The sequence below is a fragment of the Sorex araneus genome, chromosome 1 (genome assembly GCF_027595985.1).
Source record: "Sorex araneus isolate mSorAra2 chromosome 1, mSorAra2.pri, whole genome shotgun sequence".
In the NCBI taxonomy this organism is placed as follows: domain Eukaryota; kingdom Metazoa; phylum Chordata; class Mammalia; order Eulipotyphla; family Soricidae; genus Sorex; species Sorex araneus.
Window position 1 is genome coordinate 76,551,186 of NC_073302.1, and position 19,809 is coordinate 76,570,994.

The 19,809-nt window shown below is 37.9% G+C and overlaps 1 protein-coding gene across 1 annotated transcript in view; it reads left to right on the plus strand.

The window, feature by feature from the left end:
• GDA (guanine deaminase) overlaps positions 1-19,809 on the plus strand; it is a 106,040-nt gene that overhangs the window by 79,951 nt on the left and 6,280 nt on the right. Inside the window, exons 8-12 of the mRNA XM_004600110.2 lie at positions 457-564; positions 1,561-1,658; positions 4,062-4,129; positions 13,497-13,643; positions 19,141-19,271. Coding sequence (XP_004600167.1) covers positions 457-564; positions 1,561-1,658; positions 4,062-4,129; positions 13,497-13,643; positions 19,141-19,271 — 552 coding nt within the window. The remainder of the gene's footprint in view (positions 1-456; positions 565-1,560; positions 1,659-4,061; positions 4,130-13,496; positions 13,644-19,140; positions 19,272-19,809) is intronic.

The following is a 19,809-nucleotide window of genomic DNA, read 5'->3' on the forward strand; positions in this document are numbered from 1 at the left end:
ATAAAAGTAGAAATTCTTGCTATAGTTTAGAATTTTAAAAACATTGGAAGAGCAGTACCGGTTCATAACAGCCATTTCTTTTTCATGTGTATCTTATATAGCTTATATATCTATTTCTCTATACATATAAAATTATTTTTAAATAGGGAGCCGGAGCGATAGTACAGCGGGTAGGGCGTTCGCCTTGCACCTGGCCGACCCGGGTTCGATCCCCGGCATCCTATATGGTCCCCCAAGCACTGCCAGGAGTAATTCCTGAGTGCAAAGCCAGGAGTAACCCCTGAACATTTCTGGGTGTGACCCAAAAAGAAAAAAAAACTAAAATTATTTTTAAATAAAACATATGCAATTTTTGCTGTCTTTATATAGCCAAGTAGAAACCATCCACAAGATGGGGTAGGAATAATAATGTATAATAGTATTTTAATTAAATTTTTAATACTGTTTTTCTCATAGAGCCACATAAGTGAAAATCGTGATGAAGTTGAAGCTGTGAAAAACTTATTTCCCAGTTATAAAAACTACACAGATGTGTATGATAAAAACAATCTTCTGACAAATAAGGTAAATTGTGCATCATGATGTAATTTCTGTAAATTGATGTTTTTAAATGTAAGTTTTTCCATCATAGTCACAATGAGACACATGTATTCCAAACCAGAGGAATGCTCAGACTTGCGTGTTGCATTTGTACAGTTAAAAATGGTCTTGAAGGTGCTTCAATGAGGATGATAATATCATTTTGTCCAAGAACATTTTGTCAGTATCTATTGAAAAATTAAGTTGTGTGCATCTACTTTAATTGGTGACTGTATTTCCAAGAATTTGGCTTTTAAAAAAAGAACAATAAGGCTGTTAATTACATATAAAACTTTAAAATTGGCTCTCAGTGAAAAACTAGTTTATAGAGCACACATTATTAGAATTTTATCTAAGATTCACAAAAAATGAGGTATACGGGCTTATAAAAAAACTGTTTAAATAATATTGTTGGTATTTTGTATGTGTGGAGTATGTCCTCACTTCATGAAAATTAGAAGACCCGCACATTAAAGGTGACTTTTCTATGAGAGAAAGTAAAAAGACTTTTTACTTTTCATCTATAATAACTGCAAAAACTTTTAAAAGGTGTTACTTTTATAATTGAATAATTTGAGCTAGAAAACTTATGGAGAAACTTCATTGCAGTACACCTGTAGTTAACTATACAAACTGTGTGCTGGGTTTAACTATAGAAATACAAATTCTTGGGGACTATGTAATAGAGGTATGAATATAACCAGTTTAAAAGCTAGTACTCTGCATAAATCTTAAGAATGCTACACCATAATTTTCCTCCTCCTTTACAACCGTTTCTACATAATTAAAAATTTATCTTCAATTTTTATGTCTGTAACTTATACACAGGGGTTTCATAGAGAAAATCATAAATGCACTCTGTAAGATGGTACCAGCCAAGTCAAGCTTTTATCTGTCTGCATCTATGATACCATGTTGGTATGAGAATTAATTTAAGCTTGTGTAAGCAGTAAACTCCATGCAGGACACTCTTCTCTCCAGACAGTGATGGCTCACGGCTGCTACCTTTCTTCTGAAGAACTGAACATCTTCAGAGAACGAGGAGCATCAATCTCACATTGTCCCAACTCTAACTTGTCGTAAGCAGATAATATTTAATTGACATATTATGAATGTTCACATTATGAGTGAACAACTGTATACCTTTGTTTTATGTCATTCTTTCAGTATCTCTCTTCTGTAATTTTGTTTGGCTGGGAACTAGAGAGACAGATGCTTACCTGTGGGGTGGTGGAAAGAAAGAGCACATACAGAAAGATACATTTTGAAAAGTTCATTTGCATTTCAAGACCATTGCATCTCAATACATTTTTAAAAAAATTTTTGAGCAAATTAGCACACTGTGCAGCACAAAAGAAAGGATTCAAAACTAATGATACTAAGAATATACAAATAAGCACTGGAATATGTGTTTTAGACACTGATTTTCCATTGCATTCTCTTGTGCAAACTATTGGAAATGTACAAACAAGAACTGGTGCAGGCTACTCAAAATCAACAATCCACATTTTCTGCTGGAAACGTAGGAGGTACTTGTCATATTTTGAATACCCAGATTGCAAAAGCATTATTTATAACTGGTTCATAACTTTTTGCACGATCATAAATGTGTAAGTGAATGAGAAGTAACTTCAGAAATAAAGACATAGGTATAAAAATGTTGCATCTAATTTTAGGCATTGCATAGATCCCATGATGAAGCTTCTTGGATGCTAGTTATTAATCCTTACTTAGGGAAAGAATCTCTCAGTTTTCAGTTTTAGTTGACTCAGAACACAACTTCTTTCCCATATATACAACCTGGGTTTGATCATTTATGTAGAGATCACTTCATTCCACACATTATTTAGCTTCTGCTAGCTTTTAGTATCCTGTGACTATCTTTTTTACTCTTGTTTTAGATTCTTACTGAAGCAGATTTGTGAGATAAGAATTTCTGTACTAGCCATTTTTTCAGGTTGTGAACTCCAGAATACCCTTTAGAGAAAAAAGAGAATGGAAGAAACACAGTAAAGACAGCATCATTAAGCAAGTTAACCACTGTGGACTTTTGGAATTTAATCTTTCAGTGAGCAAACCTCTTTGAGGTTTTTTAATAGAGCAGCTGGATGATTATATCTAAATACATATATTTATATATAGTGAAGGACTACTGTGGGGCTGAAGGGACTGTAATTTCCTTCTGACCTTACCAAATTAGGATAAAGTAGGCACCAGAAGCTCTGAAGAGAACCCCCCTACCCCCACCCCGAGCAAAAATGTGGAAGTCCTAGCAGTTAGGGGTTTTGCCAGTAAAAAACTTGTAATTTTAGTGACAACATGAGAACTATTCACAGTATTATGTTTTTGAAATATTTTCTAGAAGTTTCAAGTTTTCAGGCATAAAGTAGTCACACTTGACCATCTTACTCATGTAGAGATTAGTGACCTTCATTATAGTCTAATGACCAGATAAAGAGATATAGCATGTCTTGGGTTACTTACACATCTGAATTAGACATGATCCAGCTTTTCAAAGGGAGGCTGAAGTTAAGTACTTTATGTGTATTTTTGTTTAAATGATTATTTTCCTTCCCAAACAACAGAGAAGTTTAGGCGTGCATTTTTCAGCAGACAAGACCTCTGCCTTCCCTCAGATGTCTAAGAGTTGCATTGGTTTCCTTTGTCTCTTAGAAAGACAGCACAGCATATCTGATGCTAAACACAGAGTCATGAGGTGAGGAATTCTACCCAGGAATTAATCTAGGAAGCTGCTGTGGAGCCCATCGGCAGCATTTGAACTGTCAGTTCTGAGCTTGCCAGCTTACACCCCATTTTGCAGTTGTATTCCCTTTCCTTTGATTTTGCAAGTCACTGTTCATTCAGGGTAATGCATTCTAGATAGAGAAGAAAGAGAACATCTTATAATTTCTACTTTCTAATACACAAGAATGAACTGATTAAATTATTATTGTTGTTGTTGTTGTTATCATTATTGTTTGGGGCTAAACCTGGTGATGTTCAAGGGTTACACCTGGCTCAGCATTTAGAAATTACTCCTGGCTGAGCTTGGAAGATCACATGGGGTGCCGGGGATTGAAAACCAAGTCGGTCATGTGCAAGACAAGAGCTATACCCACTGTACTACTTCTCTACACTTTAAAGAAATTATTTAAGACTGATAAGACTTTGGAACTCATTGAAAATTTCATTCCTTTATTTTTTCTTGCAAATTTTCCCTGCCTTTCCTTTTGACTCCTACTTTTTTGTGCCTTCCTTAGAATAACTTTGACCCACAGATTCAAGCTACTTTATGATCCTTCTGAACTCTAGGACTTAGATGTTCTGACTTGACTAATATATTTGCACCAACATTAGAACAGATATGATGGGAAATACATTTCAGTGGTATGACCATTTGGGTTGTTAGTGGAGCTTTTCTTTGTTGGAGTCATCTGGATTCCTTGTTTTGACTCTTTCTCTTTCTCTCTCTCTCTCTCCAGGCTAAGCAGTGGCTTTCTCAATGTGCTAGAAGTCCTGAAGCATGATGTGAAGATTGGGCTGGGTACAGGTTAGTAGCAAGCCATTTAGAGCTCTGGCAAAATGGCTTACGTAAACAAATAATCTTTTCTTTTTTTATTGAATCACCATGAAATACAGTTACAAAACTTTCATGTTTCAGATTCAGCTGTACAATTATTGAACACCCATCCCTCCACCTGTGCAAATTTTCCACCCCCAGTGTCCCCATCCCCCCATCCCAGTCCTCACCTTGCCTCTATGGCAGACAATTTCCACGATGCTCTCTCTCTAATTCAGGGCATTATATTTTGTTTGAATTTTCCCACCACCATTCAAGCCTGCCTGCCATTTATTTATTTATACTAGATCATTTATTTTCCATTACTCATTTTGCATACAATGAGAGGTTGCACAGCCGCAAAAGCGGCTGCTCGCTTCTGGAATTCTAATATTGTAAATGGTTGAGTTCCAGAGACATCTCTGTAGGGAGTTAATCTGTTTTGGAATTCAATTGGGAGTTTCTGGACCCGAGCTGTTGCTGCACCAGGATGGCGCCCAGAGGTGGGTTGTGGGCATGACTTCCCACATCAAGAGTGGACGTGGAGGGGCTGAAGGGATAGCACAGAGGGTAGGGCGTTTGCTTTGAACTTGGCCGACCCAAGTTTAATTCCCAGCATCCCATATGGTCCCCTGAGCACTGCCAGGACTAATTCCTGAGTGCAGAGCCAGGAGTAACCCCTGTGCAGAGCCAGGTGTGACCCCCTGCCCCACAAAAAAAAAGACTGGATGTGCAGCCAACTCTGCTGCTATCATGTGGCTTGGAGACTTAGTTCTGGAACCCGCATACCTGGTCCTTGCTTGTGTAAGCTTTTGGTCCTGGGATTCTATCTGGATATGGGAGACTATATCTGCTCCACTGCTGCATCGGGGAAAGCACATAATTTTCTAATGTAACTAAGTTTGGAGTAACAGTTCAATGCAAAAAAAAATGTTATCTGGTAGTAATTCCTTAAGATAATGAAATAGTGAGGTTGGAAGCAGTAATAAAATAGTTCCACATGGGGTCAGAGCAATAATGCTGTGGGTCAGGTACTTGCTCTGCACACTGCTGACCTGAGTTCAATCCCTGGTGCTGGGGACCATTCTCCAATGAACAAGCCTGAAGCAGAGGCAGTGTGAAGAACTAAGAAGAGACTGAAATAAGAAGAAAGAAACATAGGATGGGGGCTGGTATGTCTGTTGGGGCTGGCTAACAGCCTCTCAGACTGAGAGCTTTGACTATCCTCAGGTCACTGTAATTATTGCATATCCAACTAAAAATGTTTGTTGTTCTCCTGATGTTTAGAACCAGTAAACATCAGGAGAACAACAAACATTTTTAGTTGGATTAGGCTTTTACAAATCTGAGGGTGTTGGTTCAACATAAATATAATCACATAAATGTATAGGGCTTGCTTCAGGGGAAATTCTCTAGGAGATTTGCCTCTAGGGAAGCACTCCATCTGTGGGCTCTAGCATTCTGAATTCTGGTTTCCAACACCCTGGCATCAGATGTGGTCCTCCAGACACCAGGAGTAGTTCTTTAGTGTAGAGCCAGGAGTTACTGCTGAGCATCGTGGGATGTGGCCCAAACACCAGAAAGAGGGGCTGGAGCAATAGTACAGTGGGTAGGGTGTTTGCCTTGCATGCTGCTGACCTGGCTTTGATCCCCAGCATTCCCAAGCACTGTCTGGTGTGGTTTCTGAGTACAGAGCCAGGAGTAACCTCTGAGCACCATAGGTTGTGCAGCCTCCCCCCAATATAACTACCAAATACCAGAAAGAAAAAAAGAAACAGTGCCACTATGCACAGTCAATAGGCAAAATCCGGAAGCTACTTGGAAGTGTCCAAGAACAAATGACTGGATAAAGAAACTATGGTGAATATATACAATGGAAAACTACTCAGCTCTAAGAAAAGATAAAAATCATGCAATGTGCTGCCACATGGATGATTCTGGAGAGTATCATTCTGCATGAAGTTAAAAGGAGAGAAACGGACACAGAATGATCTCTCTCATCAGGATATTAATAAAACATAATGGTGAAAAAATGAATGCCCAAAGGAAACAAAGAACTTGAGAACTGGTCTTCAATAGGAAACATACCATTGAAAGGAACTGGGGGACAGGACAGGGAGGAGGCAACATCCATGATGGAGGGAAGTGTTCGCCTGGGAGGAAAGAGGTGGTTTGAAAGGTGGTAAAGTGTTGTTCATGCAATCCTCAGTAACAGTACTGTAAATCATAGTGCAAAAACTTATATTTCAAAAAAACTACTCTCATAGGGGCAAATTGGTGGGTGGGAAACACATGGGGCTGGGAAGAGTGGAGACATTGTTGGAGGGAAGTGGACACTGGTGAAGGGGTTGGTGTTGATGCATGCCTGAAACCCAATCATGAGTAACATTGTAATTTCACAGTGACTAAATTAAAAAAGAAAAAATAATGCCATGGAAGAAGTTTCAATGAGGTTAGGCTGAAAACCATGATCCATGTTTATAGTATAAGAACTGAGCTACGCAACCAGTGCTGGCGCGGATGTAGGGAGAAAGGGACTCTCCTTCATTGTTGATGGGAATGCCTACTGGTCCAACCTTTTTGGAAAATAATATGGGCATTCCTTAAACTAGAAATTGAGCTTCCATATGACCCTGCAATACCGCTTCTGGAAATAGATGCCGAAGGTGCAAAAAAAGCACATTAGAAATGACTTCTGCACCTGTATGTTCATTGCAGCACTGTTCACAAAAGCCAGAATCTGGAAAAAACCCGAGTGCCCGAGAACAGATGACTGGTTAAAGAAACTTTGGTACATCCACACAATGGAATACTATGCAGCTGTTAGGAAAGATGAAGTCCTGAAACTTGCTTATAAGTGGATGGTCATGGATAGTATCATGCTAAGTGAAATGAGTCAGAAAGAGAGGGACAGACATAGAATGACTGCACTCATTTGTGGAATATAAAATATCATAATATGAGACTGACACCCAACGATAGTAGACATAAGGGCCAGGAATATTGTTCCATAGTTGGAAGCCTGCCTCATGAGCTGGGGGAGAAGGCAGCTGGAATAGAGATGGGATCACTAAGTCAATGATGGTTGGAGGGATCATTTGGATGGGAGATGGGTGCTGAAAGTAGGTAAAGGACCAAATGTGATAGCCTCTTAGTATATCTATATTGCAAATCATAATTCACGCCCCAAAGTAGAGAAAAAGTATAGGGGAAGTTGTCTGCCATAGAGGTAGGGGGAGTGTTAGGATAGATGAGGGACTGGGGACATTGGTGGTAGAAAATGTGCACTGGTGGAGGGATGGGTGTTCATCATTATATGGCTGAATCTTAAATTCTCAAAGCTTTGTAACTATCTCACAGTGATTCAATAGGAAAAAAATAACTGAGTATATGTCAGTATAATTTTTTTCAATCCTTTCTTATCTTTCATTTCCATCTTATTCTTATGAGTAGCTTTTAATGTTAGGGTTTATATGCTTTTATTTTCAAAAACTTGGAAACAAATCACAATACTAGCACAAATCACAAATACTCTCTCAAGAGAAATTTACTTGACCATGACTTAGTGAGCACAAGTTGACTCTAATGCCAACAATGAGAACTCTGAGTCAGATTAAGAATTTGTTTATGTTTTTAAGCAGTGTTGAACAAAATGAGATTACAAATCCCACAAGCGGTCTTAAATTCGCTGAAGGGTATTCCAAGCAGCTGTTGAATTAGAGGCCTCTTTTTGATCATTGCACATTGTAATTGTTTTTTTCTTGTGTGCAGTGTTGCTCACTTTGAAAGTGTGAATCAGGCCCAAATGTCTAGGCATCTGCCATGAAACTTCTTTTATTCCTATGTGTAAATGAACTAAAATAAAATTTTTTTACACAGGGCCTAAAAGTTTAATTTTCATTCTCGATGCCTTTATCTTCCTGATATTTAAGAGCTTCAGAAGGTGCGCATTATTAAAGTAATGGTTTTCTTTTCTTTGATAATTCAAGTTTCAGTTCATTTTATACCAAGTAATTTATTTTTGTGACATATAATAGCACAACATGATATGTTAGTATTTTTGAGGAGGCATTTTAGAGTAGCTTTTTGTTTTCCATTTACTTGAATCCCAGGAATTATTATATTTTTAGTTACAATTTCAGTCTTTAGTTACAATTTTCAGTCACTGAGATTGTAGTAATAGCTGATGTGGTCACAAATATTAAGGCAACAGCATACTGTTGTTTTTTTTTTTTTTACTCTCAGAAGAAAACTTAAATAGGGGTTGAAGTGATAGCACAGCGGGTAGGGCCTTGCACGCGGTCAACCCGGGTTTAACTCCCAACATTCCATATGGTCCCTGAGCACTCCCCGAGAAGCGCATTAACTAGGAGTACCCCCTGCACATCACCGGGTGTGACCCTAAAAGCAAAAAAAAAAAAAAGAAAAATCTTAAATGGGTAAGGAAAAATTGACCAATAAATTTTACTATGTACTATAGTTATTCATTTTAAAAAAGGGGTGGGTTGGAGATCTACATCTGGCAGTACTCAGGGGATTACTCCTAGCTCTGCACTCAGGAATCATCTTGGACACCTATCGGGGCTTTGGGGACCATATGTGGTGGCAGGAATTGAGCCTAAATCAGCTGCATTCAAGGCAAGCACACTACCTGCTGTGCTGTCACTCTGGCCCAGTTAGTTAGCAATTTTTTTCTGACTTCATGTAATTTGGTTATAGCTGTCATTTTAAACTTCTCCAGGAAGGCTGCTTGATTTCATTATTCCACTATTTAAATTTCCTCTGGGTTTTACACTGGCTCCATTATTTGTGATAAATTTTTATTTCTTTGTTTCATTGAGTATTATAAATGAAATACTTCAGTAGCTGCCCTGTGTTGTCTTGCTGCCTAGATCTTATGCCCAACTTGCAGCTTGAAGGATATCATCCAAGGATATTTACCGGGAATACTGTGCCCTTCCTTCCCTATTTCCTTTTCTGCTTAATATTTAATTTTTTATGGAGGTAACCTGGTTACAGTAGTGTTTATATTAATGAGTTTGGTATTCAAAATTACTGCATCTCCACCAACACCAAAGGATCAGATTCTTCACCAATGTCCCTCTGTCTCTTCTAGTCCACCCGCCTCTTTCTTTCTCACCTTCAAACTCTCCCACCCCACCAATTTGATAGCCTAGGTTCTGTTGTCAATGTACACAGGTTTGTTGTTGTTGGATACTATCCATCCCCTTGATTAATTTCTTTATATACTACGTGTGAGTGAGAGAATCTGACATTTGTTCTTCCTCTGATTTATTTGCTTCACATGATGTCTTTGATTCAAACCAAGTTGTAGCAAAATTTAATTTTTCTTTTCTTATAATTGTATTTCACTGGAGGTGTCTGATTCTTTATACGCTGACACCCCTCACCCACTTAGATGATTGGAATTCTAGTCTTAACACAGGGTAGAAGCCAAGGTATGGTGAGCAGTAGGTCACTCCTAGAGACTGCCATGGATTCAAGCTTCCCAGAGATTGCAAGTTTCTTAGCTCCATGGGACAAGATCTGAACCTCCCTCTCCTTTAGGATGATTCTGCAGCCTGTAGTTTCCCAGCCACTTTGGGTCATAGTTGATGGCTTAGAGTGCATGCATGAGGAGTGTACTGTGAGCTTGGCTACCATCTCAGATGGTCACAAGCAGACACAGTGAGTTTGATTCTCAGAGCCTTGTCAATTAATAAAAAAAAAAAAGTTCCTGATTCAGTCTTTACTCGGTTCAGTGCTCTGGACTGTAATTTGAGGCAGAAAACACCATTCTTCTCTCTTCTCCATTACGCACTGTTTTATCATTTTTACTTTTTTGTTTTCATTCCCCAGCATTTATGTTATTTAACTAGATTTTCTTAGCAATTATTGAGATAGATTAAGTTATTTCTATTTTATGAGTAAATTATTGTTCATGCTTGCAAAACAACTAATCAAAGTCAACAAAAGCAAAAAAGTCTGAGTCACAATTTAAAACTGGTTTGTATATTATAGAAGTTCATTTTTTCTCTTTCAGTCCACCAACTTATTTGTACAATTATGAGCATTTTAATATTCCATATTCAGAGTATCCTAACTGCATTGCTTTTGTTTTTGTTTCTTTTCCCATTTTTATATAACTATTTTGTAATATAAATTCAATTTTTACGTATTTCCATATCTTATAGTGATTATACATATATATGCCTATATATGCATATATATATATATTTAGGCACTGTAGTCTATAAAACTATTAGTGGTAGGGTCTCCTATCTAAAACATTCCAGCACCATGCCCTCCACTAGAATGCCTCCTTCCCTCCACCATTTTCCCAGTGTCTTCCACGATTCTGTCCAACCCCTCTGGTCCCTCCCATAGTGATAAATCTGCTACTGAAGACAAGTTGTCAGTTTCTATTACCTTTGAACATTTGTTGTTCCCCTACTATGTTTATTTACAGTCTTTATATGAGTGAGATCATTCTATATCTGTCCCTCTCCCTCTGACTCATTTTGCCCAGCATGATACTCCTAGATTCAAGTAACATTGTGTTTATTCTTTCTTCACATTTAACACTTTTTTTGTTCTATCAATAAAGAAGTAAAAAATATTTCAAAACTTAATATATATTGTGATATATATATATATATATAAAACAGTGGGTAGGGTGTTTGCCTTGCACGTGGCCGACCCTGGTTTGATTCCTCCTCCATCCCTCTTAGAGAGCCCAGCAAGCTACCAAGAGTATCCTGCTCACACAGCAAAGCCTGGCAAGCTACCCGTGGAGTATTAGATATGCCAAAAGCAGTAACAACAAGTTTCACAATGGAAATGTTATTGGTGCCTACTCGAGCAAATCAATGAACAACAGGATGATAGTGCTATAGTGCTAAGCAATTATTTTTAAATGTATATACATATGCACTAAAATTATTTATGTATACCAAAAATGACTTTTAGAAGAACCCTGATGTGTGGTATGTTTTTTAATTTTAATTTTTTGGTTTTGGGGTTATGTCAAGTGGTGCTCATGGCTTGCTTCTGGTCTGTGCTCATGGATCATTCCTGGTGGGCTCAGGGGGACCATATGGTGCCAGGTATTGAATCCAGGTTGACTGCTTGCAAGCCAAATGCTATACCTGCTCTTCTATCTTTCCAGTCCAGTGTAGGGTATATTTGGTTAAAAATAAATATATTCATCCTCTGATAAAACATTATAACATACTTGAAATTTATTTATATAAGCAATTTTATTAACTTACATTTACTCTTGTCAAAGGTAGTATTTCAGTTGAATTATAGTTAAGCATTGTATTAAAATCATTAAAAATCTTATTTCACATTAGATGATGCCTGCCAAAATAAAAAATTGTCTATATTAGCATTTTTCTTTTGTTACACTAGCTTTCTGGAATAACCAAGTTCATTTTAAAGCTTTTCTTGAAGAAATTTAAATAAATGGCTTTTTGATCTCCCCAAATTCTCATATGAATTAGAATAGAATCAGTCCAAGTATAGAACTGGAATCTTCTTTTAAATCTAAATAATCTTTATAACAATACAGACAAATTTTTAACAATTTACCTGAGAATTCATGCAATTTTCATACATAAGAGTTTCTAAAAAAAGTCTTCTCTTTGGAAAAGTCCATGTTCTCTCTTGAGCATAATGTCTAAATCTGTTTCTTTCCTTCCTCTCTTTATTTCCACAATAAACTTAAAAAAAATGTAAAAAGGTTTTCTTCCACTCTTCTATCTGGGGACTAAGAGAAAGCTCAGTGACTGGTGCTCAGGAGTGACCCCTGAACACAAAGCCAGGAGTAGCGCCTGAGCATATCTGGTGTGGCCACAAAATGAAAAATCTTAAAGTTTATCTCTTTAGTTTTATTAATAATCTTAATGTTGTACTGGATTGAACAGTGCCCCTTTCCACCAAAAGAACTCACCCAGAATTTATTCCTGTGAATTTAGAATGTGGGTCTTGACCCTAAATCCAGTGATAATGCCCTTCTAAGTGAGAGTGGGAAGGTCATTTGGAAATGAAGTGATTAGTCATGAGCAAGAAGGTCAAGGGGCAGATGAAGGAAGAAGGTCAAGGGGCAGATGAAGGAAGAAAAGCCTTCTGAGAGTGTTTATAGTGTCCATGGTTCTTGCTGACATTACTCGAATAATAGACTTCTGGTCTCCCAAACTGTGGAGAGAATAAATTTATGCTTTTTTTGGTCAACAAATTTGTGATGACTCATTCAGCAATACTAGGAATAAATATAGGTGAAAGAAAGAGAGAAAGGAAGAAAGAGAGAAAGAAGGAAAGAAAGAAAGAAAGAAAGAAAGAAAGGAAGGAAGGAAGGAAGGAAGGAAGGAAGGAAGGAAGGAAGGAAGGAAGGAAGGAAGGAAGGAAGGAAGGAAGGAAGGAAGGAAGGAAGGAAGGGAAGGAAGGAAGGAAGAAAGGAAGGAAGGAAGGAAGGAAGGAAGGAAGAAAGAAAGGAAAACAAAGAAAGAAAGAAAGAAAGAAAGAAAGGAAGGAAGGAAGGAAGGAAGGAAGGAAGGAAGGAAAACAAAGAAAGAAAGAAAGGAAGGAAGGAAGGAAGGAAGGAAGGAAGGAAGGAAGGAAGGAAGGAAGGAAGGAAGGAAGGAAGGAAGGAAGGAAGGAAGAGAAAAAGGAAAGGCAGAAAGGGAAAGAAAAATGATTTCACGAAAGGGAAAAATCTTATTTCAAGAAAAAAAAAATAAGGGGCTGGAACAATAGTACAAACGGGTAGGATATTTTCCTTGCACGCAGCTGACCCGGGTTTGATTCCCAGCATCCCATATGGTCCCCCGAGTACCACCAGGAGTAATTCCTGAGTGCAAAGCAAGGATTAACCCTTGTGCATTGCCAGGTGTGACCCAAAAGACAAACAAATAAACAAACAAACAAACAAACAAACAAATAAATAAATAAATAGAATAAATGCAAGCATATGTTTGGTACTAATCACAGGTGTGGAATTCCTTTAAATGTTAGTATGGTTTTTTTCTATGTTCTTTTCAGTAATCAAATGGGATATTTGATACTCAAGAACAAAGCATAGGGGCCAGAGCGATAGCACAGCGGGTAGGGCGTTTGCCTTGCACGCGGCCGACCCGGGTTCGATCCCCGGCATCCCATATGGTCCCCCAAGCACCGCCAGGAGTAATTCCTGAGTGAAAAGCCAGGAGTAACCCCTGAGCATCGCTGGGTGTGACCCCCCCCCCAAAAAAAAGAACAAAGCATAGAAATGAGACTTACATACCGAATTCTTTTCTTCCTGAGCATATGAAAAGAAAAAATTCTTTTCATCTTTTGACTGTGTTTTTATCTAATATAGATGTGGCTGGCGGATACTCATACTCCATGCTTGATGCAATCAGAAGAGCGGTGATGGTTTCTAATATTCTTTTGATCAATAAGGTAAATGAGAAAAGTCTCACCCTCAAAGAAGTCTTCAGATTAGCTACTTTGGGAGGCAGCCAAGGTAATGATTATTTTATTTCTCTCTTAGGCAATGTATGTGTTCTTAGATACGGTTACTGAAATCATGTGATAGTGGCATCATAATGACATAGATATTAAATATTCATAATTTTTGCATCTCATGTAATATTCCCCAAACTTAACAAGCAAGGTAACTATTCAGATAAGGGGAAGAGAATAATTGCTTCAGGCAGTTCATTGTTATTGACAGAAAAACTGTTCAACACCTCTATTATATCGACGGCTTTAATGAATATTTGCACTGATCATATAAGTACAAGTTTTTGTGGTTTTGGTTTTGGGGTCATACCCAGAAGTTCTCAGGGCTTACTCCTGTCTTTGTGTTCAGGGGATCACTCCTGGTGGGGCTCAGGGGATGATATAGTGTACCAGGAATCAAATCCAGATCTATGGGGTTTGAGGCAAGCACCTGCTGTACTATCTTTCTGACCCGCCCTTATAAGTTCTTTAAAAATTATCTTTTTTACCATCGAGTTGAGTAATGTGATCTCTTTTGCCCCAAGTATGATGATAATAATAATAATGACATTAATAATAATAATAATACAATTATAGTAGTGAGGGATCAGAGAAATAACTCAATGTGCCTGAGGCACATGCATAGGACTCAGCACTGCAGATGGAACCCCAAAAACCTCCAGGAGTGACCCCTTAGCACTGAGCCAGAAGTAGCTCTTTAAGCCAGGTATGGCTCCAAAATCCTAAAATAAATAGCAGTAGTAGTAGTAAAATTAGTTTCACTGAGCTCTAATTATGTCATAAGCACTATGAATTCTATGTATGTCATTATTAAATCCTCACAATTGCTAGTATTAATTCCTTTCACTAGTAATATGCCTGGTGAGACTTACATAACTGTCAAGCTATAGTGTGCCATGATTTGAATACAGAAAACCTGAGGTCAGAATGAAGATCCTTACCCATTATCTTTCACTTTCTTAGGTTCCTACACAAATCCCAATTTGGATTATGTATTTTCATTGGGACATCAAGTTACCTAAATCTTAGAAGGAGTAATATTTGAAACTGTAGTTTGTTGGGGCCAGAGCTATAATATAGTGGATAATGTGCCTGCCTTGCATGAGACCGACCTGGGTTAAATCCCTGGGATTCCATATGGTATCCTGGGCATCACTAGTAGTGATTCCTTCATGCAGATCCAGGAGTAACCCCTGAGCATCTCCAGGTATGACCCAAAAACAAAAACCAGAAGACAAAAAAAACAACAAAAAAGGAAAATGAAATGTATTAATTAATGTACAAATACTGTTCATCAGCTTTTCCTACTTTCACATGTAGTTTCTTCTTTAAATTTCTATTTATTTGGGGGTCTCCAAACTAGTGAGGTCAGGAGGCCTGGAGATCTCTCTTACTGATTTGGGGGTAATGGGTCCTGAGAACCTGGTGCTGCTCTAGCCCCTAGTGTTGCTTGGGAGCCACATCCGACAGGGTTCAGGGGACCATGAATGCTGGGGATTGAACCAAGTGCTTTAACCCCTGTAATATCTCTCTGGACACATGAAGTTTCATAACTGGCTACTTTTTAAAAATTGTTGTTATTTTGTTTTACAATGCCAGGGATCAAACCTATGGCCGCCCACATATAAGGCACGGAATTTTCCCCTAACCTATATTCTCTTGGCCCTCATTTATTGCTATTCTCATGGAAAAATAGAAAGCAGTAGTTGTATTACCTTAAGCAATTTTCATGTGATTGTATAAATGGATAAATATAAATATGGCATATAACCTAAAGTGGATGGTGAGAAATAAAAATATAGATCATGATAGAGCTACAGATTTAGACATAGGTTTATGAATACTCTCTGGGTCTTAGACAATGAGAGTTATGGAGGTTAAGACAATCCCAAACAGCTAAAATCCTGGGGGAAAAATTAGCTATTTTTAAAATATATATATTTTATTTTGGGGGGGGGGGCAGAGCGATAGCACAGCGGGTAGGGCGTTTGCCTTGCACGCGGCCGACCCGGGTTCGTATCCCCGGCATCCCATATGGTCCCCTAAGCACTGCCAGGAGTAATTCCTGAGTGCAAAGCCAGGAGTAACCCCTGAGCATCGCTGGGTGTGACGCAAATATATATATATATATATATATATATATACATATATATATTTTTTATATTTTTTAAGTTGTTCACAATAATTCATTGTATTTAATATTCAAATACCAATCCCACCACCATTGCACCTTCCCACCACCAGAGGAGAAGTGTGAAGATTGTTGTATTTCATCCTGGAGCCATTAAGCACTTGATTACAAACATGTTTGTTAAACCCAATCAAATGTGTGCTACTCTTAGCACATCAGTGATGGAGGTATGAGAGGTCACTCAGGGATTCTAAAATTTAGAATATGATCATAGAGCAGATTCACTCATGGGTGAGGCCTATGTTGTTCTCTTCTGGGAGCTTTATTTCTGAGTCTCTGGATCATGGCTGTTGATTAGATTATACAGTGACAGAGGCAATTGTGGGTGTGACTGCCAAGCTACTGGTAAACTTGGGACATGGGGGAGGAGGCCCATTCCCTCTCCAAATGAGCTTGGAAATTTCAATCATGGGTTCCGCATACCTAGGTTTTTCTGCAGCTTCACTCTTGGGTGAGGCTTGTTTGAGCCTATGGTGTGTGGCTGTGAGCAAGGTGGTGATTTGGTTCTGGAGGCTTTCGGTTGCTGTGGTTCTGTAGGGGGCAGGGAGGAAAACGTAACTCATTTCCCCTCTGAATTGCCCGGTGAAGACAGCCTGGCTTCGGGTCTGTATGTTCTATGTTCTTTTCTTCCAGGAGCTTTATTTCTCTTTAGCTATTTTTTAATGTTCTGGAGTAGGATGAATTTTCTAAAGAATCTTTCAGACTCTGCCAGAGAAACAGTACTGTGATTGACCCTTATTCAATCCACATTTCCATATGGTTCCCCCAACATCCCCAGGAGTGACCCCTGAGCACAGAGCCAGGAGTAGACCCTGAGTACTACACAGTATAGTCCAAAACAAAACACCCACTCACCCCCAAAATAAATAGAATGCTGTAAGAAAAACAACTATGGATCACTTGTTTGCAGTTCCCCAAGTATTATTTCATTTTCTGAAGTTTTAAGTTTCAAATTGGCTTTTTTTTCTTTTGGTGTGTGGGTGTAGGGGGACACCTGGCTTTGTTCAGGGCTGACTCTGCTCTAAGGAATCACTCCACATGGTGCTCAGGGGACAGTAAGGGATAGGGATACCAGGATCAAACCTAGGTCCACCTCATGCAAGGCAAATGCCTTACTCATTATACTATTATTCTGGCCCAAATTAGCTATTCCTTTAACGAGTGTAACATTCCCCCTCCCCAATTTTCACTGTGATTTGGGCATCTAAGTTCAAGAAGTTGTCACATCAATCTCATTTTCACGGTGCAAAGCAGTTGTATTTAAATAGTGCTTTTTTTATTCTAGGCCCTCTGTGAGTTGCCTCATCAGGATCCTGTGTCTGATCAAGACAGCCTGGGGTGCTTACTGAATTTCTACCTTGTTCTGCTTTTAAATTTGTTTCAGAGCTACTGAACTTTCTTTTATGGAATTTCTGCTCCTTATCTTGTGTTTGTACAAGAGTCTGAGAGAAATGAGATGAATAGATCCTGAGTATAGCTTCCCAGCTTGCCACAGCCTTTAAATTCACTTTCAATGAAATAAAGATATGAAAAGTCACCTTCACAGAGCTCACATTTGCTCCAAAGGCAATAAAAATTAATATCCTGAAATTCACTTGAATTGTTTAGCAACCTGGCAATATTCTGAATTCAGATTAATTTATAAATTCACTGACTGTGGGACCAGAGCAATAGTACAATGGCTGGGCATTTGCCATGCACACAGCCAACCTGGGTTCAATACTGGGCACCTTTTATGTGGTCCCTGAGTTCACCAGGAATAGTCTCTGTGTGCAGAGCCAGGAATAAGCTCTGAGCATGGCCAGGTGTGGCCCCCAAACCAAGTAAATAAATAAATGTATTTATTTATTTTTGTTTTTTCGTGTCTTTTTTGATTCGTTTATGATTGCACTCCTCAAGTCCTAAGAGTCCCAAAAAGGTATATAGATATATATCTATATATAAACATATATAGATATATGTATATCATTAATCCTGATCTATTATACACAGTTTTATATTGACATATCATTAAAAACTCATATTTGTCTTGTTTCTTTGTCAAAGACAAAAATAGAAGTAGACTTGGTGAAGAAGGAAATTTCCAGTCATTTTTCTCTTGCATTCAGTCTTTTCCAACCTAATTAGTAAAGTCATCTAATTGCTTTTAACATTTCTAATTATTTATGCAGCTCTTATTTTCTATAAGAAATTTTTAGCTAAAAAATATCTTTTTTTCTGAGAATAAAAGGGTTGCCCTTTAAATAACCTTTAATAACAAGTGAGATTTCCAAGTAAGAGCTTGCCAAAGCACTGGAAATCCATCCATATATAGAAGGATAATGTAGCAGATGCTGTCTAACTGGGCTATGTGATCTAATGTTTTTATATTGGACTGTATTTTAAAGTAACAGGATGTAACAAACACATGTAAAGATTCAGATCAATAATGCTATAATATAGTTCACTTTCATTTTATGCATACTTCCATTTGGTATTTCAGTGTAAACTTTACTCAGATTATAGGTTTTAAGGAATTTCAGTTCACTGTTTTCATTGCCAGAAAAACTATCCCATAATTTGAAGCTAAAGCATAAATATGAGAAATATTCTTTCTTGAAGCCCAACATTTATTTAATATGAATTCTAGTTAAAAGATGGATCAAGTCCTAGACATTGTTGATCTTGGCTCAACTTTAGAAAACAACTCTCTGGCATCCAGAAAATCTCCAGTGTTACAAAGAAATTGGTTTTCTTTAGAAAACATTGGGATTTTGCAGTTACAACTTTGTTTACTTTCAGAACTGAAAACTTTCTATTCTGAGTAATTAAACTAAGGGATTTATGATGGACAGACTGCTTTGGCAAATATGCACATGGATGAATTTTTGATTTGAAGGTCATTTTGTTGCCACAAAAATAGATTTTGTAAGCTATTCCCTGCAGAACAGAAAGTAGTTGGGAAAATGAGATTGGAAAAAGAAGAAAAATATGATGTCAATCATCATATTTCTTAGAAGGATGAATAAAATATCATAGACTGGACTATGCAGAACACTGACAGAGTTGAAATAGAAATGCACCATCAGAATTATGATCATGGCGATAAAGGGAACCCTCTTATTCTCAGAGTTCTCTTTTCCTGTGCTTTGCTTCCTATAAGTAGAAGCCTATGACCTATTGCAATGAGACCTTTCTGCTTCACTCTTAACGATACTAATTTTTTTCTAGTGACATGTTGGCAGATTATGTCTTTGAAAACTGGGACATTGGCGTGATATGATGGTTTATAGTACTGACTTGTTTATTCATGTATTCCACTCTATAGCTTTAGGGCTAGACAAAGAGATTGGAAATTTCGAAGTGGGCAAAGAATTTGATGCTCTCCTGATCAACCCCAAAGCTTCTGACTCTCCCATTGACATGTTCTATGGAGATTTTATTGGTGATATTTCTGAGGTATGTAAAAGAAGATAGCCAAAGAGTATTTATTTCTTGAAGTAGTCATAGTATATATACTATAGGGAAGAAAGGGACTGGATACAATACAGGGACCAAGGAGCTTGCCTTGCTTACAGCTAACCCTGGTTCGACACTGAAGCACTGCAGGGAGTAACTCCATTCCACCAGCACTGCTGATTTGATTCACTCCCCCACCAAAATATATATAATTTTGTTTGTTTCTTTGTTTATAAGCCATACCTAGTAATGCTCAGGGGTTACCTCTGGCCAAATGGGATAGAGGGGATCAAACCTTGGCTGGCCACCTGCAAGGCAAGTGGTCTTTGGGCTGTACTATGTCTCCAGCCAAAATAAAATATAAAGAAAAAAGGTTGAATGTTTTCATGGAATGCAGAAAAATCTTTTTAAAAAAGCTAGATATTTTTGAACCATAATTTCCATGATAGCAATGTTAGCATAATGGTATTAAACAAATATTTGTATTTTGAGCATATTTGAATATTCAGACTATGAACAATCATAATAAAACCAGCTG